The 24,903-nt window shown below is 39.7% G+C and overlaps 5 protein-coding genes across 5 annotated transcripts; 3 read left to right on the forward strand and 2 right to left on the reverse strand.

Moving 5' to 3' along the window:
• Window positions 1–1,721: 1,721 nt before the first annotated feature.
• LOC140933920 (L-amino-acid oxidase-like) lies at window positions 1,722–6,537 on the forward strand. Its single transcript, XM_073383594.1, has 7 exons — window positions 1,722–1,801; window positions 2,365–2,475; window positions 3,264–3,464; window positions 4,026–4,068; window positions 4,553–5,314; window positions 5,712–5,909; window positions 6,269–6,537. Exons 1-7 carry the CDS (start codon window positions 1,744–1,746, stop codon window positions 6,519–6,521), a joined length of 1,626 nt encoding a protein of 541 aa, XP_073239695.1. The 5' UTR covers window positions 1,722–1,743; the 3' UTR covers window positions 6,522–6,537.
• Window positions 6,538–8,800: 2,263 nt separating this feature from the next.
• Window positions 8,801–10,051, forward strand: LOC140933930 (sphingosine 1-phosphate receptor 2-like). The gene has a single exon (XM_073383605.1). The coding sequence runs from the start codon at window positions 8,984–8,986 to the stop codon at window positions 9,872–9,874; it is 891 nt and encodes a 296-aa protein (XP_073239706.1). The 5' UTR covers window positions 8,801–8,983; the 3' UTR covers window positions 9,875–10,051.
• Window positions 10,052–10,603: 552 nt separating this feature from the next.
• Window positions 10,604–15,332, reverse strand: LOC140933939 (DNA-directed RNA polymerase II subunit RPB4-like). Its single transcript, XM_073383616.1, has 4 exons — window positions 15,253–15,332; window positions 14,268–14,448; window positions 14,062–14,157; window positions 10,604–11,095 (listed from the first exon to the last, which is right to left on the reverse strand). The coding sequence occupies exons 1-4, from the start codon at window positions 15,320–15,322 to the stop codon at window positions 11,017–11,019; spliced, it is 426 nt and encodes a 141-aa protein (XP_073239717.1). The 5' UTR covers window positions 15,323–15,332; the 3' UTR covers window positions 10,604–11,016.
• A 908-nt stretch (window positions 15,333–16,240) lies between these two features.
• Window positions 16,241–19,731, reverse strand: LOC140942346 (BBSome complex member BBS1-like). Its single transcript, XM_073391304.1, has 2 exons — window positions 19,668–19,731; window positions 16,241–18,361 (listed from the first exon to the last, which is right to left on the reverse strand). Exons 1-2 carry the CDS (start codon window positions 19,709–19,711, stop codon window positions 16,612–16,614), a joined length of 1,794 nt encoding a protein of 597 aa, XP_073247405.1. The 5' UTR covers window positions 19,712–19,731; the 3' UTR covers window positions 16,241–16,611.
• Window positions 19,732–19,892: 161 nt separating this feature from the next.
• Window positions 19,893–23,240, forward strand: LOC140942356 (protein DDI1 homolog 2-like). The gene is made up of 3 exons (XM_073391314.1): window positions 19,893–20,223; window positions 20,730–21,445; window positions 22,090–23,240. The coding sequence occupies exons 1-3, from the start codon at window positions 19,971–19,973 to the stop codon at window positions 22,516–22,518; spliced, it is 1,398 nt and encodes a 465-aa protein (XP_073247415.1). The 5' UTR covers window positions 19,893–19,970; the 3' UTR covers window positions 22,519–23,240.
• Window positions 23,241–24,903: the final 1,663 nt, after the last annotated feature.

A 24,903-nucleotide genomic window follows, 5' to 3' on the forward strand; every position in this document is an offset into this window, starting at 1 on the left:
AAAAAAAACCTTTATTTCATCTTGTCTTCATTTATTCACATATTCAGGCTACATCTTGTTTTCACCATTTTGTTAAAACTCCTACCCTGCCGGAGCAGGGAAAACTCCGATCCGATCTCATGGTCGCAAAGTCCAGGAGAAGACTGCTACAAACAAACTCTTTCTGGTGGAGAAAAAGCAAGAACGAGCGGAAAAACTGTGGGATGTCCATTCTCTGGAAGGGAGCCTGTCTGACAGGCCAGTACAACTCAGTATCAATATGTGGGTTTCTGTATAAACAAGGCATAAACATGCCGACTTTTCTGTTTGATTTATGACCCTTTGGCGGCAAAAATACAACGAAGCATCATGAAATGACAGTTAGTGATTGTTGACATACAGGTGGACGTGGGATAGTCAAATTATCAGTGGGCTCTCAGAAACGGAAGCACTGTAAAAGGGAACAAAATTTGTTCTGTGTGAGGCATTTCAATTGCATGATTTTTGCAGATCGTTCAGTTACATAGAAAGGGAATACAATAATATTTTTTGTTATTGTTGTGTAACGTGAAAATTCTCGAAAATCAACAGAACAATTAAAATTATTTATACACAAGTGTCGGAAGAGTAGAACATTTTGCCCCATTGCAATGCTACTCTCATGGCAGTCCTTTCCCTGTGCGATATCACAAAATGTGGACCACAGCATGTCTGTTTGGTTCTGGACTTCAGCGATACTGGTTGAATTGATCAAAAACATGGATCGTTGATTTTTCTTTCCCAACTTGCAGGTGCGCCATTTATGATCTTGCTGAGACCGGTAAAACCAAGATTTATGGAAAACGCGATGAAGCTAGACTTTGCGGTTCTAAAAGCGGAAGAAACCCTAGACAAGACCACAAAGACGAATGACGGCAACTAACATGTGCCAAGTCAATACCGATGAAGTTTACTGCATGCGAAGAACATCTTCCTTCATACAAAACAAATAGAGTTTGGATGTTTTGGCTACACATCAAAGCCACGTTATTTGTAACTGAAAATAAGGACAGCTGTGACTCAACAGCTGCCTTAAGGTTTTCAGGCCATAAATGGTAGAAACTCAAAGGATGTGGCAACTCAGGGGAGGAGAGAGCCCCCCTTCCCCCCACTCCCCACAATGGTAGGTGCCACCCATTAAAAGGTTTGTGATTTTGGGACCCTTCATTGAAAACTAGACTTCAATATTCAAATATATTTATTTTAGAACGGCCTGTGATATTTGGAAGGCATAAAAAATTGACAATATATATAAGCAACGAAATATAAACCTAGGACGAGCATATTTCTAGTATAACTTTGAAGGCAAAATCATTCTTTCTAACCCAAGGTGCAAATTTGGAGGGGGCCAGGGCGGCGATACGGGTACGTACCTACCCGAAAAGATATCTGAATACCGGGACCCCCGCCTAGTCGCCTAAAGGCAACCTCTTCCAGACCCCTTTTGTTCCAGCTAAAAACTATAGAATCACATCCATTTAAGGGTTCGTATATAGGTATAGTGATAGTCTGTTAAGTCGTTAGGTACGTTCATTTATTCCTATCCGTGGGGATTTTACGTGAACTCCTACTGTAATGAAAGGGGAGTCGAGTATTCGTTAGAAGAGGCGCTCTCTAGGCTTGATATATAATATGTATTCAGCTGTTTGATGTGTGCAGGTGAAAAAAATGACGACAAGCGAAACTTAGTGTTAGCTGTGAAGAGAAGCTTGTCGGAAGGAAAAGATGAAGAGGTTTTATTTTCTCATTTTATTAAGTTTCATCTGTGTCACATCGTCACAAGGTAAAAGAAAAGAGAAAGCTTTTCGTTTTTTTGTCAGTTTCTGGCAATGTCTATTTTGTAGTTTATCCACTTTCATACCATTGTCAGCCTCTATTCAGTTTTCCATGAAACAAATGATCAAAAGGAAACTACTCGTGAGACCAACAGTAAGTCACTTGACTGGCCGCGAGTGTAATCATCTCAAATTGAGAAAATTTGTTTCTTGTTATAATCCTCAATTATGAGTGGCACTTGGATTGTAACGATAGATAAGGAACTACGCTTCATTTCAAGAATGTGAAACTGAAAATTAAAAGCCCGAAATATTTTCTCTTTCTCAAATTCCTACTTGAAATGATTTTCCACCCCCTGCAAAATGAAAGTTTCTTTTGTAATTTTGGTATTAGGCAAAACAAGTTTAAAGTAATTACTCTATTATAACACTATGATTTATAGGAGAACTGTTAGAATTTTTTACGCAATAATATGTATACTTCAAGGTCACAATACACCTTCAAATTACAATTAATAAAGTTGTGCCGTTCCCAAATTTGTAAATTTTATGTTAGCCTCTTGTTTTCCAGAATGCAAAGATCTACAGCCTGAAACCTTCTGTAGGCATTACAAGACATACTGCAAATCTATGGTGAACATTAGGAAGGCCTGTAAAAAGACTTGTGGACTCTGTAAGTATAGTGTAGGAACACGTTTTATTACATGTACCTCAGCTCTAATGAAAAAGAGCCGGCTGCATGCCTTCCTGTTATCAAGAATAAGCTTACTACAAATAAAAGTGAAGGATGGTGCAAGCCTTCCAAGTTTCAGAATTTTTCCGATTCACCCTTGTATTTGTAACATTACAGTTCCAAAGGGGAATTCCCTATAAGAATTACGAGAGTACTCTTCGGAAAATTTCGACTAAATTACCTCGTATTATGGCGGCCACAACTCAATCTAGAGGCGGTAATTTTAGATTTTATCTCCCGAAGCGGTGACAATCGATCAATTTTATAGCCTCTTTCATGTGTTCATGTGATAGTACCCTGCAGCAGTGGTTTCTCCTTCGTAGCGTAGGGTATTCATATAGCGGAGTGCGGTGCGAAGTCAGACAGCTGGAAAAAACGATTGGAAGAGGACAAAGGAAAGAGCGCATTCCTTCGCTCTCACACCCTACCCCACCCCTCGCAGTTTTGCCTGCTCACATCTCTTTGAGTAAACAAATTACAATTACAATAACAATCTGAATGACTGGAACAGACTACCAATAAATTTTCACCACCCTTGGTCCTGCGCCCTTAAAGCAGCCACGACTCCTGTCTTTATTATAATTATAGTATTACGCAGTAATATTATAAGATCTCGCAAGAGGACCACTCTCTATTGATTCTTACTTTCGTAAGTGCTAGCTAAACAATAGTGATTTTAGTATCAACGTCAGTGCAGTGGTCATAAGAGTGGTGAATCAATGACTTGCTTTAAACAGGTGGGGGAGGAGTGGGAGGAGGAGAAGTGCCAAAGGATTGTGACGTGGTTATTGTTGGAGGAGGTATCGGCGGCCTTTACACAGCCGAGTCCCTCCTGAGGCACGGCAAAGAAACTAAAGTTTGCGTCTTTGAGAGGGACGCTCGTCTTGGAGGAAGGATTTACGATTATGTTTTTCCCCAAGTACCGGATACTGTAGTAGGTGAGTAAGACGGTTAGGAGTTTTTTCCTGGACGTTCAAGCCGTCAAGCAATTACTCTCTTCCATGCTATGATAAAATTTGCTAGAAAAGAAGCTAATCTCCATTCTCTTAAAAACATGCAAAGCAAAGATTACCATGTCATAAGTGCTAAGTAGCTTTCAATTTAATGGTCATACCATAGGATTTTATCCACAGATTCCAGAGATACAACTTTTTGAAGACATTGCGCTGAGGAGTGGTAAAAGAAGGGTGGAAAGGCACGGTGACTTCGACTAAGGAGAAGGGACAGGTTGACTTTGATTAAAGGATCAGTGACAATCTTTTAAACTGATTTAGGCAACAATAATGTTAATGTGAAGGAAAATAAACGGTCGGCTTCTTCCGTGTTTGGCCCCGGTGAGCCGTTTTATGCGCACAGGTGAAACCTTTCTCTTTGTAAAAAGAAGAAGGACGTTTTAAAAAAGTGAGGTATCCATGATTCGGCTTCCTGGCTACCCGTTCGCGACTTTTAGGATGACAAACGAGTCGCTGATCCTTAACTTATACTTATTTTGGTTCCAGGTCTTGGAGCTTGGAGAATTGACAAGGTTCATCACAACATGTGGTAAATAAAACAAATTAAACTATTATAAAAGTAAACGATTTTCATCTAGTAAGGGCTCGCTCTGCTGTCAGCATGAGTGCTGGGAATTCATCAGCTTGGGTGTACCCTGACACAATAAAAAGAAACAACAAAAAAAAACAATTGTCCTTCGATAAAACTGGTGCTCTTACAGTTCTTGCAGAGGACTGACAAGGGCGATGCGTGAGCATTGGTGAGAGCACTCCGCAATTTTTGCATTCTCCACCCCACTGCTTACAGCTTTTAGAATATAATGCGCGTGATCTCTCTCCTCTAAATGCGCAGAAGAGCTCTGGGTCGAGATTGCACATTTTTGGTTTTACCCTCTCTTGAAAAAAATCAATGCAACACTTCCAACTGTTCCAAATTATTTCATTTCGATCTGGAAATAACAAGAAAGTACTTAAAACTCACTATTATTAGCTTCTCTGCCCGGAAACTAATTTTTTATTTTGCTTTTCTTCAGGGAACTTATTTCCAGGTTAAACATCCCCTTTGCGGAGTGGAATTTTTATCCCAACCCAAACACAGAAACCAGAGGGAATGCATCCCGAGATGAACAAGAATTAAAAAGGCAGTCGTTTCCAACTTTAACTCGCAGTACATTCAGGGACATGAGCTGCTCACAGATGTTGGACTACCTCGTCAAACCAGAACATATGAGCCAAATCAGCAACTTCGCGACATTTGAAACATTTCAACACCATTTCCTGACACCTGAAGGATCGAGGTACTATTTTGATGTCTTTGGCTACGATGGTGACCTCAAAGGAAGTCCTGAAGGCGTGGTGGAATACTACAAGCAGCTAAATTTACTCTCGGGAAAAGAGTTCCGTCCGAAAAGGGGAATGTCCGCCTTCGTGGACGCTCTCGCTAAATCTGCAAGAAACCTTGGAGCGAAGATATTTGCGGGGAAAGACTACAGGACCGTTTCAATAGACAAACGGGCTGGTTTGTTCGTGATAAAGACACCAAAGTATGAAGTCAAAGCAGCAAAACTTGTGATCGCCGCACCTCCTGGCTCGTTCTGCAAAGTCAGGGGTAACATCGCTGAAAGGATTCAGCACGATCCTGTTTACCAGTCGATTATGAAGAGGCCGGCATTCAAGGGGGCGGCTGTTTATTCAAGGGCGTGGTGGGAGGAGTACACAAATAAGATGAATCGGTTGTATCCCATGGAGAGATTCGAATCCAATAGCGACTGTCTGGGGTCGACGGTACCTCACAGGTAAGTCACTTGACCCTCTTCAGGAGTCTGTAGGCTTCTGGTACCTCGTATAAGGACGAGTAAAATAGCTGAATATCATTTTGTGGCCTTCGACTTGAAGAATGTCGCGTATTTTTTGGCAGCATTTTCAAATTTTTTTGATCAATGGCGAACAAGAAAATATTAGTCAAATCGTGGTTTAAATGACTGTACTTAAGAGAGGATGAATACAAGAACCGATTAGTTCCTGATTACTACTATTAAAGAGGGGCAATTCCCCCCTTCCAGCGCTTTAAAGGGTTCTAATACTACAATCCTTTCTCTCTCTGCCCAGGCCAAACTATTATATCTAACTTTGTTTCTTACCACCAAAAAAATTAAAATTAAGACCGTATCAAATGATTCTTTCTGCTTTTAGTGAGCGTGGTCCAAATGGCGAAGCTGTGCTTCATGTAGCATACAAGGATGGCCCTTGTGGTGAAAAATGGGGCGATGTTCTTAAATTACCAAAAGCCATGGTTGATGATGAGATTCACCGCACCTTGGAATACAAGTTCAAAAGGACAATTCCTAGGCCAATCAGCACCGTCTATCAGTATTGGGACGAGGGAGCCTGGTAAGAAGTTGCTCCGGAGTGAGCAGGATTCATCTGAGAAAGCTAGGAAAACTCACCCCCGTGGCCCCGCTAACCACCCAAGCCACCGGGCCTTTGAATTGCTTGTCACCCAAGTCAGCCCATTCATTGCAGTCGCTAACGTCAATCCAGTTTCCCCAGTCGCCCTAGTCAATCCTGTCACTCGTGCCACAATTTTGCCACGTGATAAGGCCGTGGGTTTAGCCGTGGGTTGGTGTGCGTGTGTGTGTGTCACTCAGTGTTGGAATGTTTGTTTCTAATCATATTTCATTTACTTATCACATGACTTCCGGGTTTTAACCAATTACAACGATAAGTACCACTAATTTCTCATTTTCCAGGTACCTTCAGAGACCGGGCAGCGGAGTGTCAATGAAACAAGTCACCAGCTGGGCTAAGAAACCATTTCCAGGGGAGTCCATCTACGTCGTTGGTAGTGCCTACCATCCCTACAGGGGATACGCTGAAGGTGCGATCATGTCGGCTAATAATGCTTTGAACGAGGGATGGCAGATTCCTATACCAAAGCCTCCTCAAGCATTCGCACAAGTACCAAGGAAATTTGATGATATTGATTGGAGAAACATAAGATAGAGAGGATCACGTGACCACGACAGCAAGGGACCGCAGAGTCCTATGATTTTAATTAGTAAACAAACCCCTTTCGGCGGCTGGTTTATCGGAGGATAACGCCTGCGGCTGAGAGATTGTCCGAAAAATAAATATTTGCCCGGGAAGCGAAGCTTCGAGAGCAAATGTGAAATTTTGAGGACAATCTCTCAGCCAAGGGCATTGTCCTCCGTTTTACCAGCAAGCCAGAAAGGGGTTTATAAAATCGCGCGAAAATTTATCAGTGGATTATAATTATTAATAAACATGTCTTCTGATATTCGAGTGATAAGCGTGTTGACTTTAAAGATACACTTGATAGGATCGTGTTTTCATGAGGCGATGGTATATTTTCGCTGTCCGGGACTATAACTAAAGCGCCGTGTTTAAGTAAGAAATATCAGTCTTTATTGAGGGTAGCACTTAATATTTCTCGATAATCTACACTTGCAGGTTGTTATTGATTGGTGCACTATTAACCTCACTTTCAGGTCTGACTTCGTGAAAGCCGTTCTCCGACCTCAGGCGCTTCAGAAAACGCAAATAAGACCGGGCACTATCGACATAGGGGCGAGGTTAAGTACATTGACTTTACTTGATCGTACCCTTACTTGTGCACTATCGTAAGAGGCTATGCACATAAGACTTCTTCCCCCTAACAGCATCACCGGAGGAAGCAATACCTTGGATGTCCAGCATCAGCTTCTTGCATTAACAATGCTAACAATAACATCTCTATCAATGCTAACAATGTTTAGGATCGAAACCTACCATCCACGAATTTCGCAATTCACCAATCATTATAGTGTCAGCAGTAGTAGCAACCGTAATACACCAATCGCCGGTAACAACGTTGCCATTTAATTTATAGTCTTGCACAGCTAATCGACACCATCGCCTTTTGAAGACCAGCAGTAGGTGGTCAAAAGACTAAAAAAGTCGGGACCAATAAAGTGTATATGCTGAGACAAACGATAAACGAGCCATATATATAATAGACACACAACGGTGAATAATATCCTTATCTCTACTATGTTAGATGAGTTGTTGCTCATACTTCTGTAAACTACCTTGCTGTTTCAGTCATTTCCGGGATTTGCCAATTTTCACATGTTTTACGTTTTGACGTTTCAAACACTCGGCTTCAACAGGAACCATGCTAATTTTTTTCTCTTGCAACTTTTACCGCAACTACCAGCATGCACAACAGACTTATCTTGCGTGTTTAAGTTTGGCGAGCGCAGACAGGGATGAGGTACGTGGGCGTGGAGCGCAAGATACGCGCGACGTGCGAGGCTTTCATTTCTTACAAGGTCGCGCGTGTCTCGCCATCTTTGATTGTCTCGCGCTTGCCTTGCTCGTAGTTTTCTGTAGGCTTTAACTCCACAACAAAAGAAAGTTCAAGAAAATTCGTCTAGCAGTGAAAGAGCACTAAACACTTTCCATCACCATTGACTACACTGGACAGGAAATGAAATGTTCTCACAGAACCACCAAAAAGGGTCAAATCATTGTATTTCCAGTACTTAATCTTCCAAGAAAAGTTCATCACATTCCCATTTTATTTACTCCTTGCTTCCTGAAAAATGTTAGCTTATAATTGACTTCAATAAATTCCCAGTAGCCCTTTTAATTACAACCTATTCTTTTCGTGACAGATGTCTTAAATTGAAAGCTTCGTAAACAGGGCTTTTTCTTTTTTTCTAAAACAAACATAAGCTTTCAATGCTGACAATAAGAAGATTTCCTGTTAGCACTGACAACTAGGTACAACAAGGCGCAGTTGAATTAAATTCTATCGATATATCTTGTGTAATGTCACTGTTCATTGAACAAATATATATTGTATTTCAATTTCCTTGAGCAAAGGAGAAGTTAAAGTTAACCTACATATCTTTTGAAGAAAAGAATACATGTGCGAAGACAGCACGACTACATGAACTCTTCCTTTTGCTTAAAGGCGAACGTCCAAGCAAACGGAGGAAGAGAAAGAATACAGCGAAACTAAGTTCACGGACGATTTTTTATACTAAACAAAACAACGTCAATTTATGACGGAAATTAAGAAAAACTTATTAAAAAGGCATAGAAAGTGACAAGTAATGAATGCTAATGAAAAAAGAAAAAATCAAGTTCAAGTACTTTTCGTCGCAGTTATTACCAAAAATAATGAAACAATGTAAATTTTTAAAAAATACATGTATTTTTAATTACCATGACCCTTCAAGAGCCGAAGACTCGAGTTCAAAGAGCTCATTTTTTACTACTTCCACAGAATTTTTGCTTCGATCAACGTGTTCAAAGAACTTTCAAGGACATTACACTTTTCGTTAGCGTGCTCAGGAACTGAGTTGAAGTAATATCCTCACTGCAAGCTAATTGCAGCCACTACTGAAAACTCTTCGATTTCTTTTCGGAAAGGCAACCTTCATTTTTCATTATCATTCATGGCTCAGTTGCAAAGAGCGCACGTTATTTTAATATGTGGTTTTAACATTGTATCATCGCCGGTGGCAGGGGTAGGTAACGCATTGATCATAGCAACGATATGGCGAAACAGCTCCCTTAGAACGCCATCTTACATTTTCCTCGATGGTATCGCGATAACAGACTTTTTCACAGGCTTAATCACCCAGCCAGCCTTTATAGCTTATATGTTTGGTAACCCCAGCCTCTTCGACAACAAAACACTTCGCATCACTGCGTTAAGAATTTTCAACACTATTGGCCGTTATTTTTACTCTGTAACAATTGTTACAGCCACTGTCATGGCAATAGAAAGATGGTTCTACATGAGTCGTCGTTCGTTCATAACAGTGCGGCGTGCTCTCATCTTTGCGACAATTCTTCTAGCTCTCGTGCCGTTTTCGATGTTACGCCTCTGGCTAGTCCCTCAAGAATCCATCCGCGACTTTTTCGATCTTTTCACAATGGGATCTTTGAGTGTTATCTGCCTTGCAATAACTTCGTTTTCTTACTTTAAAGTTTTCTGCATCATCAAACGTCAACAGCTTCAGGTCGTGGCTATAAACCAAGCCAGTCAAAACCTTGGCCAGCCCGCGGCTATTAATCTAACCAAGTACCGAAAATCCGTCAGCACAATTCTCTACATTTTACTGCTCTTTTGGGGTACCTTCCTACCACAAGCAATTTGTGTTTCAATCTTGTTTTTCAGTAATAACCGCGCTGACACGAAGATGGCTTATAGCATTTTTCATGTCGCAGCTACACTCTGCTTTCTGTCCTCTGCGCTAAACCCTCTTCTCTACAACTGGAGGTTGAAAGACATTCGACAAGAAGTGAAACTGTTGATAAGAAAAATAGCTTGTAAAAACTGAAAAGAAACCTCGCTTGTGGGGTAGGACAAAGGGGGACAGAAGCCCGGGAGAATAGAGGGCCGGAGTGAGTATGGGAGGCGGGAGGCGGGAGAAATAGAGGGAAATGACGCAAAAATACAGAAATTTTTCAGGAGTAGGTGGAGCATGATCGTCCCGGTGGGTGTAGTCCTAAGTAGCACTTTTTGTTAACGGTTTAATTATTTAATTGTTACGAAAACGTCACTTAAAAGTGAATTCGCGCTACTTCAAACTTTTTCGCGCTTATTCCACCTAGTTCAGTTAGTCAAATGTTGGCAATTTTTTCTGGAGTTGAATTTAAAAGACTGTATCGAAGTTCAGGAAAAAAGAAATAAATTTGTTGTCTTGTGGTGACGTTCTCCACAAAACGTGAAATTAGGCATTTTCATGTCGTAGTCGTGCAGCGACGACAAAGAAATGTACAAAAAAAGCGTGATAAAACGTGCAAAGTTGTTGTTTTGCCAAGAATCTAAACCTATTGGTTTTTTGCCGCTCTCGTTGACGACGCCGTCGTAGTTGCTTAAGCTCACTATCGACGTTTCGACAACCTGTGCAGGTGCCATTTGAAGCCATTCAATAACTCTTAATCAAAAGTTCTCGGCCTCACCTACGTAATTGTAGAAACTTTAGAAACCACCACTCTTTGATTGTTTTTTACTGTAAGATTTATTGTAACGACTATTAGTTTCGGGGAACAAATAAAACTATTAATTAAAAACGTAAAACTAGAGACCTTTGGCATAGAGCAAAAGAGGTAGCTGTTTTGCTTTAAGACATTATCAAACCAACAAGAAAATATATACATGACAGAGAAAGAGAGAATTGAGGGTCAATCATACAGAAAGGAGAAGCGAATCAAGGACAGTAATGTGGTAATACATACATTTACATTTACAGACACACTGTGTGTTTTGTTGGGATCCTTTCAACTCAATGGGGTAGTCTCAATTTAAATCTGCAGGGGAATTGAGACTGCAGCTACTGTTCAGTACTAGCAGGCATTCCAATCTAACTTGTTTAAGCTGGGCATGGATATCAAAGTTCATTTACACACTAGTGTAATGTTAAATAAAAGAGTCAGATTGGTGGAAAGCTGTCTTTTCCTTAACTCCATCCATAGCCACTTAGTATTGAAAGCTCCTGTGGGTCTGAATGTCATCAAGAAACTGCTGAAGGTCATCATCATCAAATCTTCCTTCCAAACTATGAAAATGAAAATAAAACAGTGTTGGTTGAGGGTAGAGGTTTAACCAGTTAGTTTCCTCTGTCCCTTGAAAGTTAAAAACTGCGTTTTTGCATGGTTTAACCCATTAATCCTTTAAGCCCCAAGAGTGATCAGCATCAAATTTCTCCTAGTAATATCAATGCTTTGTAAAGCAGACTGGTCATGAGAATTACGGGCAAGATCACACAAGAATCTATTGATATATCACCAAGTTCTCCTGACTACTTCTATTGAAAATGTATAGGGATAACAAATGAGAATTTGAATTTTGATGTTAGGGTTTAAAGGGTTGAGTCTCAAGAGTGACCAACTACAATTATCTCACAACATTATCACTGCAGAATTCAGAGAAAAGGTTAAGAGAATCAAGGAAAATGATCACCAAGAGAAAATGCCTTGATCTTTGATCAAATTCTCCCAACAATTTCTTTCAGGAAATGTATGGGGATTAGTATGGAGAATTTGTATGTGGATATTACAAGGTTGTGCTCTAAGGGAAACTGAAGGAAGCCCAGCATGCTTAATCTGTAAAATCAAGGGTGCCCAGCCTGTTTTGTACAATAAAAGTAAGACTTTCTAGTCGCCCAAGGGCAAAAGTTAGGCACCAGGGGCCAGTGGGCTCTGCTACAACACAGCCTTGTATTTCAGGGCGGAAAAACGTTCTGCGCAAGCTTCTGCGCATCCCTTATCGCAGGCTCAAGGCGGGCTTTTCTGTGTGCTGACTGTGTTTGTTTGTTGCTGGAGTTCTGAGTGAAATGCACGAGGTGCGAACGTTTGCTCCCTGTAAAGCATTAATTTTTATTTGACATCTTTGCTATTTTTTCGTCGCTTGAAAATTACTTTGGATTCAGAAAAAACCAGTGTTAAAGGAAAAACAGATCATTCCGTCCGTCTGAGGTGGAATACGGTAAAAAGTTTTGAACATTTCCAGAGAGGCGAGTATTTTTTCTGATTGTGCATCCGATTAATTTATGAGTTGATTTCGCTGAGTTGAATTAAAATCCCGCTTTATTCTGTTATTAGTAGTTACGGTTACTTTTTTTACACTTCAGATTTATTACCTTCGCAGAACCAGCTTTATCTTTGTCTTCAGTCAAAGAACCATATTGCTGTTATAACGCATCGATATCAGAGTGAAAAAACTTGTGCGCTTATTAAACTTTCTCGGAAATAGAAGGCCAGCAAGCTTACTCAAGATCATTTTTCTGTTGCTCAAGTAATAATAGTCAGAGTTTTTTCATTTTTCATTACACAGTTTTGTTTTCCAGTGCACTATGAAAGTTTCTGTTCTTTCTGAAGAATAACTTTCTGAATGCAAATTGTCCTTTTCACTCGCTGTGAAGTAGAGAACGACAACTGCCGGCAGTGACTTCAAAACAATTGACTCTTTTCCCGTAAACAATTGCTGCAGCTGGATTCGACTGAGGTGAGCAAAACAAACCCTTATGTGCAATTTTCTGTATTTTCTAATGATCGGCTGAGTTTAATTTTCTTAAACGAAGACCCTCGCATTGACCAGTTAAGCTTATTGAAAATAGCTAAATGGTGAATCATGGCAAGGCTGCCAAGTTGAAACTGATCTTTTGCTTTTAAGATCTTTAGGTAGGTTGTTTTCGTACAGAAAATTCATTTCTTCATTGTCAGCAAGAAGTTTTGAAATGATGTAACTTTAACTTTGTTTGAAGGAAATCCTACTTACGCGTAGGTTTTTGACAGATGTTATGCGTGTTCAACTTGACAACACAAAGCAAAATTTATATATCTGCGCGAAACGAGTAAGTTTAAAAACTATAGTTGCTTTGAAACCGATTTTTGGGAAGATTTTACTACATAAAGATTGACCTTTTTTCTGCCCACATATCAACGCAATAACCTCTACATTGAGGATTTTGTTTATATTTTAGTGATCTGCGAAACTACGAGTGTCCCATCGAGCGAGGGTTTTAAAATATCAGCTCGAGTGCGACAAAGTTCAGTGACTTCAAACACATTGTGGGCAAGCGTTAATTTTTTTGGGCAAATCACTGTCCAAGGATATGTTGTTTTTGTGTCCACTGTGGAGCTCCGGACCTTATATATCCAGGAACTTCCTTATACGAACACATTTTGTGAATGCATCTTGAAAAAAATCGGACCTACGCATGCACATTTCCAGTACAACGCAGGGAAATTAATGTCGTTAAAGTCCGTTTTACTATGAGGTATTCTTCAAGAAAATTAAGTAACGACAAGGTTATAAGCACAGCTTGCAACTTTTGAAGACAAATTGCCTGTTCTTTCCAGGTTATGAGTTTAAACATTTTATTTTTAGGCAATAAAATATTTGAAATCCCGCCATTTTTTCAAACCCGGCCAGGGGATCTGGGCAAAAAAGTTCACGCATGCTCATTACGTTTTTCCGCCCTGAAGCCTTGTATTAGCACGGTATTGATCTTGCCTAGTCTCTAGGCCTTACTGTTCTGTGCAGCCTATACATTTTGGGCCACATGGTCTGAGCGAGTTTTCATTGTGAATATATGACTCACTGAAATACATTGACCTGGAAGCCATGGGAAGACACCGTACAGGGATTCCATGAGATGCTCATTCTATAGCCTCTCAATATTATTATTTATTGCTCAGTAATAATGGTTTCTCACTAATTGTCATGAAAAAGAAAAAACGACAACAGCAACTAAGCTTAAATAATGCAACTTATGTACGTAAACAATGCAACAGACCAGCAACTCAAAATAATTTTATTCACGTTTGTTATTTTAATTAACCATTGCTTTTTAGCATTTTCATCATAGGTATCAAGTTAATTTTTGGATTAACAAGAGGCCATTAAATTCGCTCAGTATAAATAATGGCCAACTCTACCACATAACTTCTTGCTTGGTAATATACTCATTTGCCTTCAATACAAGGGATTAAAAAGAAATACACAGACAACGAGACCCACCTTGGAATTAAAGCTTTTGCCTCCTCTGCCGTCTCTGGACATAAATTAGCCAAACAGGCTAATTCAAACTTGTGAAGCTTTTTCTTACCTAGCAAACTGCAACAAAGATGAAAAAGGAAGTTTACAAGTAAGAGAATGTTCTTAAGGTGTCTGTAAATAAATTTATAAGTGTCCATAACAGTCTAGAGTCTAGAGAGTCTCCTTACCTTCTGACTTGAGCTATTGTCTCCCTGTTTTTATATCTACTAAACTTTTGAGTATAATTCAAAGTTTTGATGAAAACTTCTGACAGTTCTTGCTCTTCTTCAGCACCTTCATTCTGTGTCTTTCTGTGTTCCAGCAACATGTAAACCTCTGAGTTTAGAAGAGTTTCTGCACTTTCAAACTCTGCAAGAGAATTTGATGCCTTTCTTGTTTATTGAAATCTGTCGGTCTCCCAAATAGGGTTTGGACTCTGGTGTTGGGTATTGAGGGAAAAGGTTTTACATTAAGTTACTATTATATTATCAAGATTTGCTCAGTCAGAGGTTCAATTCCCAGGACCGGACCATTACTCAGGGTCTTAAAATAACTAAGAAATGAAGGTACTGCCTTTGCACTACAAGCAGCTAGACCTTTGCATAGCTCGGATGACCATGTAAAATGGCAGTCCTGTTTCCAGTTGGAGACGTAAAAATAGTGTCCCCAATAATACTACTTTTGTGCTAAATACATTGACATAAAGTACATTTTTTCTTTAGAATCTTTGGGTAGGGTGTTCTGCAACCCTCTCTTTTCTCCCCTCCCCTCTTGAGATCAAAAGAGGAGAAGCAAACATCAATTTTTAGATCTCGCTTCACAAAAGTTTAGCCTTCACTTAGACTATTCATTTTTTTAGACAAAAATGTGTTACGCTCTATCTTTTAATATTTAGGTCACATTAAGGTAAGTTAATACATCTTAGTTTTCGTGGCAATATCTTGTTATGAGAAAATAAACAAGTAAAATGCCTAAGCTATATTTCCCATAAAGTAATTCACACATCAGGTTCTTTAGTTCATAGTGGCGCTTTTCCACCTTCAATTGAACGAAAGAGACAACATATCATCCAAATTGTAGCTCATTCAACGCCTAAACTGACAACTAGCACCAAGTACCCGAGAGAGAAATATCGTTTTCTAGTGGCGAAAAAGGCAACAGGTGAAACCAAACCTTTAGGGAACTGTAGTTCTGTGGCGTCTTCTTCGGTACTTGACTGAGCAGATGCACCTCCGGTCGCCATGTTGGAAGCAACTAGCTTGGTAACCGGGCATGCAGTAGTTTATGCTCTTTCCAGGTTTCCGCGACCAAGGCGACACTGCTTTGATTCCTGACAGTGTAGTGGTCACAATGATTTCATCTTCTATCAAATGCCAGACTGAAATGCGGAGCATTTTCAAGACAAACAACCTGCTAGTCAAAAAGCACACCTTTGAACCTCCAACACAGATATGCAAATGTTGGATAATTTGTCACAGTGTATGGAAGAAACATATGCTCTCAATTCAACCCCTACAGAGGACAGTTTCAGCAATTACTTTAGTTAAATGAATGAGAATCTACATCGATTTCCACAAAGTTCTTTATTTACATTATACAGAAGAAAAAAGACAACAACCTCGTTCCCAGGGTCAGTAGGAGAGGACCCTGGGAACGAGGTTGATAAGACAATAATAATATTTAGTTGAAAGAGGAATGAGGCCCCTTTTCATCACTTTATTGTGCATGACATAATTTTCTTTCTCTTTATTATTCACAACAAATGGAATTTTAGTATGTTATATACACTGTACACTGATCTCTTGTTCCATTATAACAGCTATCTACAATATGATGCCATTAACTTGATTTCAAAACTTGCTTACTTTGATTCAAATCACACTGTTCTAAACAAGGTTACAATCATTATGGTTATTTTATACATGAAGTAATCACAGTAAGTTTTATTTTTACACAAATGGGAGATGGGCCCCACCTTATTTCAACGCCAAAGAAAACTTTATGTTGAAGCAAATTTTTAAATGTTGGATCTGCTTTTCACGATCTAAATAGCCAAGCTATATCACTGACTTCTTTTTGCAAAAAAAAAAATCCTGAGAAATAAAAGGACTTCAGGTGGCTCAGGAGACTGAAATCCTTTTCTCAAATTTCTTTGTATACAAAAGGACAGAAATTAAAAGCCGGCAGCCAGCTTATTTAGCGGGCTACTGCAGTAAAACCAACCTGCTACTTAAAGTTTCTAAATATGAGAAACATTACAAAATTAACATAGAAGAATTTGTGGGATAAATGAGAGGTTACTTTGCTACATGTAAGAGACTGGCTTCTTATAATAAAACCTTAATGGCAGCCCTGGTGCAACTTTGTACAACCTTTTAACTTAATTAATTAACAGGCTCATTTTTAAATATGCCAGTTCAAATTTTTATTCAGGTAGCCAAATTTTACGTGGTAAGTGTCTTTTACAACTTATCAACTACGAGAATGACACATTTAAGAAAAGGTTAATTCAGTTAAGGAAGTCTTCTCCCGTTACACAATGACTAATGCTTCACTCACTGGCATGTTGATGACAGCCGTGATAACAGGAACACTGTTACCTTGATGTAAGACAAACACTTTGATAGAATCTGAAATGCCCTTATCGCTGATGCATTCTACCAGAGTTTCATATGTATACATCAACCCTGGAACAAGCAGAGGAACAGTAATGCAAGGCTTTGACAGCGCATACAGTGAGTCATCAAACTGAAAAGTGATGAGCAGGTTTGTTGACGGCACACTGGATGAAATATTCTGCAGGTTTACTGTGAGCTTGAAGGCTGGGCCAATGCCATGAACTTGTGCTGAGAGTTTTAATGGTTCTGTGGTAGAAGATGAAATGGGGTTTAAGCTCTTTTTTAATGCGCTGACGTAGGATCTTGCAGACATCAGACGGAGCAAATACAAATCATGCTGAAACATTCTGTGCATGCTACCGGCGCTGTCACGCTCACGCAAGGTCTGATCAACAAAGAGCTTTGTTTTCTTTGGGACATTGAGCTTGATGGATTGTGCTGGGGGTGGGCCTGGAGTCAAGTCCTTCCCTTCAAAGTTTGCAGTTCTTTTTAAGATTTTCACAAAAAGCCCGCCACCTTTGGTAACCAAAATCAAGGCACTGTCCTCACGACCAAAGCGGCCAAACTTCATAGCAGTGACAGCATCTGGCATTTTCAATGTATTGACAAGATACTTCTCCTTGTAAATTCTGACTTCACCATTACTCAAAGCAACCATGACTGCCTTGAATCCCCTGGCTTTGTGATCCATCAGACTCATTGTTGTGATGTTGCTAGGGAGATAAACTGTCCATAGTTTCTTCCCTTTAGTCGAGTAACACACCAATGTGTCATTCATACAGCCAACTATAATGCTTTTACCAGTGCGTTCCAAACCAACTGCCTGTGCTCCCAGCTCAATGCAAGCTTTAGCCATCTTACTGCCTCTTTTTAATGTGTAAACCTTGCCATCACGACAAGCAACAACAATGCGATACTCAACATCAAAGAGGCCATTAACTGAGATGAACACAGGCACACTTGGTAAGTCCATTTTTGCAAGAACGGTGAAGGCTTCAGGATCCAAAATGAAGACATCTTTACTTTCAGTGCCAATCACCAGACAGCTAACAGCATCGTCATCTGCAACACTCTTTTTCATTGTTCCCATGCAAGTGATCACAGTTTGCCGCTTCAGTGGTGCATGTTTGTGGACACTGGCAAAAGCTTCTAGCTCTTCTGGTTCCAGAGAAAGAAGCTTCAGAGAGCGAACTGTAAGTCGACCCTCGCTTCCTTCATTTTTCAAACTTTCCAACATCTCCCTGAGCACAAGGACATCGATTTTGTCATCTTTAGCCTGGTTCCACAGGTCTTGCTCTACAGCATTGACTTCCAGTGGTGGTAAAGTGAACTTGAAATAAGGCCTCAAATTCTTGTACACATAAATAAATGGACCAGATGCCACGGCAACAGCAGGGGTACGGGGATCATTTGTATCCATGTAGAAGGATACCAGGGCTGTTGGTAGATCAATAATAGCACTCTCCATGAACAAGGTTGTCCCTTTGAAGACCTTCAGCTTCATGTCAAACGTACCAGTGCCTAGGTCTGCTACAAGGAGTTTGTAATCTGAATCTGCATTCAGATCAGCTAAGGCGACTGATGTGGAGAACGTGTACAAGGATGCCATTGGATCTTGATGAGCATTGAGCCAAACACTCTTCTCAGGTGACTCTTCATCGTCCCTAAAAATTGAAAATGAAAACAAACAGTGAGAATGGAAAGAGTAGAAGGTTTATGTGGGTCAAATTGTGCATCAGATTCATGTAACAGACCTGCATGAGTCAACTGATGTAAACTGAAACTTAGGAAAATATTGGAGGATTATTGTTGCAAATAAAAAAATCCACTTCTTGTCACAAAGTTTTGTTGTTGTCTATAACTGCTGGTAACAGGCCTGTATAAATTTATTGACCTGTATTTGTGTGTCGCAGACCAATTTTTGTTGTTATTGTGTTCTGGGTCTTGTCACTAAGTTTTGTCACTGCCTGTCTGTGTTGATATTTTTTTATCCGGAAAGAATGCATCCTTGTTCAGAGCAGTTCAAGATTAACTGCTTCAGTGAGAAGAATGCATCATTCCAGAGAATATCTAGCCTGCATAGCAGGCGCTTGGAAAGAAATGGGCACAAGAAAAAACACGCACCCATTTACTTCCTAGCGCCTGTTATGCAGGCTAGAAAATATCCATACCAACCCCATGTGGGGACATTGCAAAACCCAAGGGGGTTGGGGGTTGGAGGGTCTTAAATCAGGGTTGTCAAAAGTAGCTGGCTGCCGCCAAAAATTGCCACCTACTTCGTTAGTATCGGCCGGCTACTCTGCTTCACATTTCTTTTTGGATGGCGATTTTTAAATAAAATATCCCTGGACCGGCCGCTTACTTTGACAACTCAGCTGTCTACTTTAAAACTTTCTGACAACCCTGTTAAATGCTGACATTATGACAATGTTAAATTTAATTTCAAGAGGGTAGTGGGCTATTTAAGTCAAACAATCCTCCAATGGAAGATTATGGATATTTTCTGGAACAACGCCATGCAATTTTGGGTTAGAGCGAAGCTGCTCTATGAAGCAGAAGAGACACCAACATGGACATGAAAAAAAAAATAATAATAATACTATAAATAAATCACACCACCTTATAACACTTGGAAAAGGCGCATCATATGAGAACTTAAATGCAACCGTTGCTAGGTGAAATTCTTACATGTTACTAAGGGTAATCTCAGTAAGAGTTATCAAGCAAGCTTGCATGACATAAGAGCAAAATTTAGAGACGAGTTTAGATCTTCTTTGAAACACATACTTTTTCAAATCCCAAAATAAATTAACTTAGTAAAATATTCAAAGACTCGGTTGCTAATATAACTAAACTAGGGAACAGATATTTATAATCGATCAGCGGGTTAAAGGCGCCCACTTTAAACCACGAGATATGTATATTTTTCGACTTAAAATGTTAAGATTAGTAAGGAAACACAATATATACCTTTGACCAGATTTATCCAACTCAGAATCTCCCTTAGAACTCATATTTTTAGACTCTAAATAACTGAAAACTTCACAAAGGGAAGAAAATGTTGCAGCAGTCTGTCCCAAATGACCTTTCTAGCAGAACTAGTACCCAAGCTTCTCTCGACAAAGCAGTTATATCCCATAATCCCTTGGAAACTGGCCTTGTCATTGTTACAAGGCAAAGTCATTGGCTATATAGTCATTGGGTTTGTACTTATGTCACAAAACGCATACAAAATTAATTTGTCTAAGTCTCATTTAACTTAACAACAACAAGATGAAAGTTACCGCAACTTTAGAAGGCGAACAGATATTTAATTTGGACGTTAGTGATGATCTCGAGCTCGAAAATTTTAAAGCCCTTCTCGAGTTCGAATCAGGTGTTCAGTCGTCCCAAATCGTGATCTTTCACAACGGTGTTGCACTGCGAGACGATAAACAGACTTTGAATGGCTATGGGATCAAAGATGGCGATGTCCTGTTGATGCGGCGTGGAGTTCTGAACGCGCAACCTCTTCCCCCTTCAACAGGTAATATACGGCACAAAATTTGTAGGACAACTGGATCTCACACTAGCTTTAACATGCTTTAAGCTGAAGTCAGTTTTCCTATAATTAACTTCCGGTGCCGCATGTTTTAAACTGAAAGGAAAGTTTACTTCCTAGGTTTGGAAAAAAAATGTTGCAATGGAGTTGAAATTTATTGTTCTTCGAGCATTTTCGAGCGAAGTATATTGCGACTTCTTTTAAGTAAAATTTGATATAGCCACGTGCGTCTTTTATGTTATGACGATATGACGATGACATCATAATTATATTTAATTTTTACTTAAATGCCGACGGTGTTATGTTTTACGTGAAGTAAAATTAAAATTTTGTTAATTAACATTTAAAACAAGCAGAAGACCAAAATTCTAAAACAAGACCCACATGTGTGCTTGTCTCTTTGTTAAATTTCAAGTATTAAGTAATAGGCTTAGACACTTTCATAGTCATCTACGGTAATAGCCATCTAATGAAAGGGCATTTGTTTTAAGGTGGTGCCCCAGTTGGTGGTTTAAACTGGAGTGATGTCCAAATACCTAATCAATCTCGTCCACAGTCAGCACGCAACCACCCTCCAGCTCAACAACAACAGCATGGAGCTGCTGACAGAGATAGCCCAGAGTTCATCAGAGACATGTTCCTAGCCGATCCTCATCAGCTGTCTCTTTTAAAAGAAAGGAATCCAGAGCTTGCTGATGCACTACTGAGTGGAGATTTGCAAGCTTTTGCTGCCGTGCTTCGGAGGCAGAGACAAGAAAGAGCTGACCGAGATATGCAGCGAATTCGCACCATGAACGCTGATCCATTTGACTTAGAGGCTCAGAAACAAATTGCTGAGGAAATCCGCATGACAAATGTCAATCAAAACATGGAGATAGCCATGGAGTATTCCCCAGAATCTTTTGGTAAAGTTGTCATGCTGTATATAAACTGTAAGCTCAATGGACACCCAGTGAAGGCATTTGTTGATTCTGGTGCTCAGATGACCTTTATGAGTTCAGCATGTGCAGAAAGATGCAGTATAATGAGGCTGCTGGATCATCGATGGGCAGGCATCGCAAAAGGTGTTGGCACACAGAAAATTGTTGGACGTGTTCACGTGGCACAGATTCAAATAGAGAATGACTTTTTGCCATCTTCATTCTCTGTCATGGAAGACCAGCCCATGGATTTAGTTTTGGGTCTGGATATGCTCAAAAGGCACCAGGTTAGATATTCTTAATTTTATTTGAGTAAAAATATGCAAGCAAATAATATTCATACTGGGGTTTGCAGTCCATGCTGGACTTAAAACACAAGAAACTCCAACCCTTATCAGACTTCTTTCCCATTCTAAACTAACTTAAAATGAAAGTACAGTATATCCTAGTAGATGATCTTTAGGCAGGTGATACCCTATTCAGACCAAAGCTCTCTGTTTACTCCACACCCTATACCAGACTAATCTTCTTTAAAACCATACCCTTGGGAGTAGAAAAGAACTAGGGGAGGCCTTCACTAATTTTTGGATCAGAAATGGGCCGTGCCTGCAAAGCTGAGGTAGCAAGATACTTTATTTTGGTCCGAGAGAGCCCCCCACTGCTTTGATGTGACATTTAGTTTTGTGCTGTCAGTAAGGAGTTTGATTAAAAGTTATTAAAAGTGTTTTCAATTCTGGTTGTGGCAACTATGGAATTAAATGAAAGTGACCCAATGTTGCAAAAATAAAGAAATATTCAATGTCTGTTCAGGATTAATTTGCAAGAGTTAAAATAATAAGTATTCCCTTGAATAATATCCTCTCTGCATATGTTGTCCTAAATTTTGGAATATTAAAGTTAATTAAAGTTGTATGATGGGTTATGTTATTAGTGCTGCATTGATCTCAAAAACAATGTACTACGCATTGGTACAACTGGAACAGAAACACCCTTCCTAGCTGAGTCTGAGCTGCCAGTGACTGATCGACTTGCGTTTAGTGATGGAGAAGGCGAACAAATGATCCAAGATAAACAGCTGGCAGAGATGGAAGATAGAGAACTTGCGGAAGCAATGGCTCAATCATCAAAAGATACTTCACAACCTCCTGCTACATCTGGTCCGAGAACTGACAGTAGCTCTTCATCCGCATCAGTAACATCCAGTATTCCTGAGGCAAGCATTCAAAGGATAGTTGATTTGGGTTTTTCAAGGGATCAAGCAGTGTCAGAACTGCAAAGAACAAATGGAAATGTTGATGCAGCTGCTACTGCACTGGTAGCAAGGTCATTTGCAAATGTGAGACCACCACCAAGAAGATGATACCACTAGAACGCAGTATCTTATTTCAATTTACTAGTGTCTTCCTTCAGTTCTCAGTTTTGTATTTTAAATATGCAACGTGATATCTGACATACAATGAATAAATGGTACTTGTGTTATTTTTTTTCGTGAGCATTTGGCTCAGACAATGCTTATGTGGTATCAAGAAATTATTTTTATTCCCCTGGAGACACAGAACAGCACAAATTACCTTTTGTTCCTTTGTGTCAGTGTTTTGGGTTATTTACCATGTAAGTCCAACATTCAATAATCGATATAAAAGAGTTTGCTATATAAGCAATAATCCCTTCTAGATGTTACAGACTGTAACAGATTTATGAATTTTAGATCCAATGTTGCAAAAGACAGGTTTCTTTCTGCCAGTTAATAATGTTTGGTATACATTTACCACTAAGGAAGTGATGACATGAGATATATATTTTGTTTACTTATTTTACCAACTGCAGTTCTTAGTGATGTAAAAGTTCAATTTTGTACAAAGCCCAGAGTGATCAATACTGTCTAGTATTTATTGGTATTTATTTTTTGTCATTTTTATGGTTTAAATTGAGGTTCAATACTCCCAGTCTCCATAAATCATTAAATATAGCCTGCGAGCAAGCTCTCCTATTTGGGCAAGCGCGTTCTTGTGAGACTCGCTTCACTCGCCCAAATAGGAGAGCTTGCTCGCAGGCTACATTAAATAGACCACAGATTTCCGTTTGTGGAATTTTAGTTTTGAAAATCGTCTTTCTGGAACTGTGAAAAGTATTAAAGACAGATTACAGCTTTGTTTTGCTTTGATGTAATGGGTGTTGTGATTTGTTTAAGCTTTGAGGTGGATTTGTTTGGTCCCTCCCAGTCCATTACAGTCCACTCTTGTCTTGTGGACATTTGGCTGTTATGGACACCCTAGCCTATGGTGCAGCCACACTTGTCACTCGAGACCTAGACAGAGAACTCAGTATAGTCTATATTGGAGATTTGGGCTCTCTGCGATGTGGGCTATGGACACCCCAATAATACAGTCAACAGCTGCTGAATCCCCAGCAAAAATAAATTAGGGACGTGACTGAAATTAACTCTCGTTAATATTGTAGTCTGACTACTTAAGAGACTAATTTGTGATCCTGAGTGTGTCTGCAGTAATGGGAGGACAAAACAATAATTGAAACGAACTATTTAGATGGTAATACTGTTTCTTCTGCCGAAGGTAAAATCATGGAGTTTCTTTTAATTTGGTATACTGTTGACCTAGAAGGACTAGTTGGCCACAAACACACCTGGTTTGTGGGTGTAGGGGAAAGGGGGATTGGCTCAAATCTATTTTCACCCATACGAGATACCAAAGTTGGCCGACACTAAATGGTTTTTGTTATTGGTCAGTTCAGTATGCCTTGGACCATGTTGCTAGATAGGGAAAAAGGGCAAAATTAATAATGGGGCAAGCACTACAACACCAACGGCATTAACCCTCCGGTCCCCCAAAAAGGTGACAAGAGAACCCCGGTCATTTCCATATGGTCAGGTAGAGAGGTGATGAACTTGGAGGTTTGTGGGTGGTTCATCACAAGGTAACCTCGAAAAAGAAAAAACACCTTGCTTTGAACTCTATTTTCTGTTTCTCTTTAGCAATGTAGGAATACCTTATATTCTACACACTTTGAGGTTATCCACAATTTTCTGGATTCCATTCCCAGAAGAGAACAACAAAACCCCTTGCATTTTTTAATGGCCTCTAATCAGAGTGGCTGAGAAAAAGAGAAATCAGGTGCACGCAAGATCACAAAGAGAGCGCCTCCTTCCAGTGGGCTACTCAACAAGGTTCATACAGGTAGGCTTCGCCCCAAGGTCCTACCCCTTAGCATTTTATATACCATAGAGTACTAAAGTGTGACGTCATAAAAATGAAATTTATGAAATTATGGGATTTGTCAGGATATTCTGAAAGAACAATGTCCAAGAGGCCTACTTGCCAAAAATGAGCATTTAGGGGCAAGTTGTCTCTGAGATCGTAGCCCAGTTATGCTTACAAAACTCCATACAAACCCTTCTAAATTTTTTTAGGTCGACCCAAAAACAAATTAGAAGGGTTTGTATGGAGTTTTCTGAGTATAACTGGGCTACGATCTCAGAGACAATTTGCCCCCAAATGCTCATTTTTGGCAAGTAGGCCTCTTGGACATTGTTCTTTCAGAATATCCTGACAAATCCCATAATTTCATAAATTTCATTTTTATGACATCACACTTTAGTACTCTATTTTGCCAAGAAAAAGTACCCTTTTAGTATTACCTTCTATTGACAAATGGTGCCCCCATCACATACCTAGTTTCTTTGTGCCCCTTTAACTTCTGTAAATGTACTGGCTTTGAAATTTGAATA

This window comes from Porites lutea, chromosome 1 (genome assembly GCF_958299795.1).
Source record: "Porites lutea chromosome 1, jaPorLute2.1, whole genome shotgun sequence".
In the NCBI taxonomy this organism is placed as follows: domain Eukaryota; kingdom Metazoa; phylum Cnidaria; class Anthozoa; order Scleractinia; family Poritidae; genus Porites; species Porites lutea.

Bases quoted from the DNA above. Each gene is read 5' to 3' on its own strand.
- LOC140933920 (XM_073383594.1), top strand. From the start codon at position 1,744: ATGAAGAGGTTTTATTTTCTCATTTTATTAAGTTTCATCTGTGTCACA. The intron at 3,465-4,025 runs GTGAGTAAGACG...TTTTGGTTCCAG, and splicing joins AGTACCGGATACTGTAGTAG to GTCTTGGAGCTTGGAGAATT. The intron at 5,315-5,711 runs GTAAGTCACTTG...TTCTGCTTTTAG, and splicing joins GGGTCGACGGTACCTCACAG to TGAGCGTGGTCCAAATGGCG.
- LOC140933930 (XM_073383605.1), top strand. From the start codon at position 8,984: ATGGCTCAGTTGCAAAGAGCGCACGTTATTTTAATATGTGGTTTTAAC.
- LOC140933939 (XM_073383616.1), bottom strand. From the start codon at position 15,322: ATGGCGACCGGAGGTGCATCTGCTCAGTCAAGTACCGAAGAAGACGCC. The intron at 14,449-15,252 runs GTTTGGTTTCAC...ATTCTCTTGCAG, and splicing joins AGAACTACAGTTCCCTAAAG to AGTTTGAAAGTGCAGAAACT. The intron at 14,158-14,267 runs GTAAGGAGACTC...TCTTTGTTGCAG, and splicing joins ACAATAGCTCAAGTCAGAAG to TTTGCTAGGTAAGAAAAAGC.
- LOC140942346 (XM_073391304.1), bottom strand. From the start codon at position 19,711: ATGAGTTCTAAGGGAGATTCTGAGTTGGATAAATCTGGTCAAAG. The intron at 18,362-19,667 runs GTATATATTGTG...TTCAATTTTTAG, and splicing joins TTGGATAAATCTGGTCAAAG to GGACGATGAAGAGTCACCTG.
- LOC140942356 (XM_073391314.1), top strand. From the start codon at position 19,971: ATGAAAGTTACCGCAACTTTAGAAGGCGAACAGATATTTAATTTGGAC. The intron at 20,224-20,729 runs GTAATATACGGC...ATTTGTTTTAAG, and splicing joins ACCTCTTCCCCCTTCAACAG to GTGGTGCCCCAGTTGGTGGT. The intron at 21,446-22,089 runs GTTAGATATTCT...TTATGTTATTAG, and splicing joins ATATGCTCAAAAGGCACCAG to TGCTGCATTGATCTCAAAAA.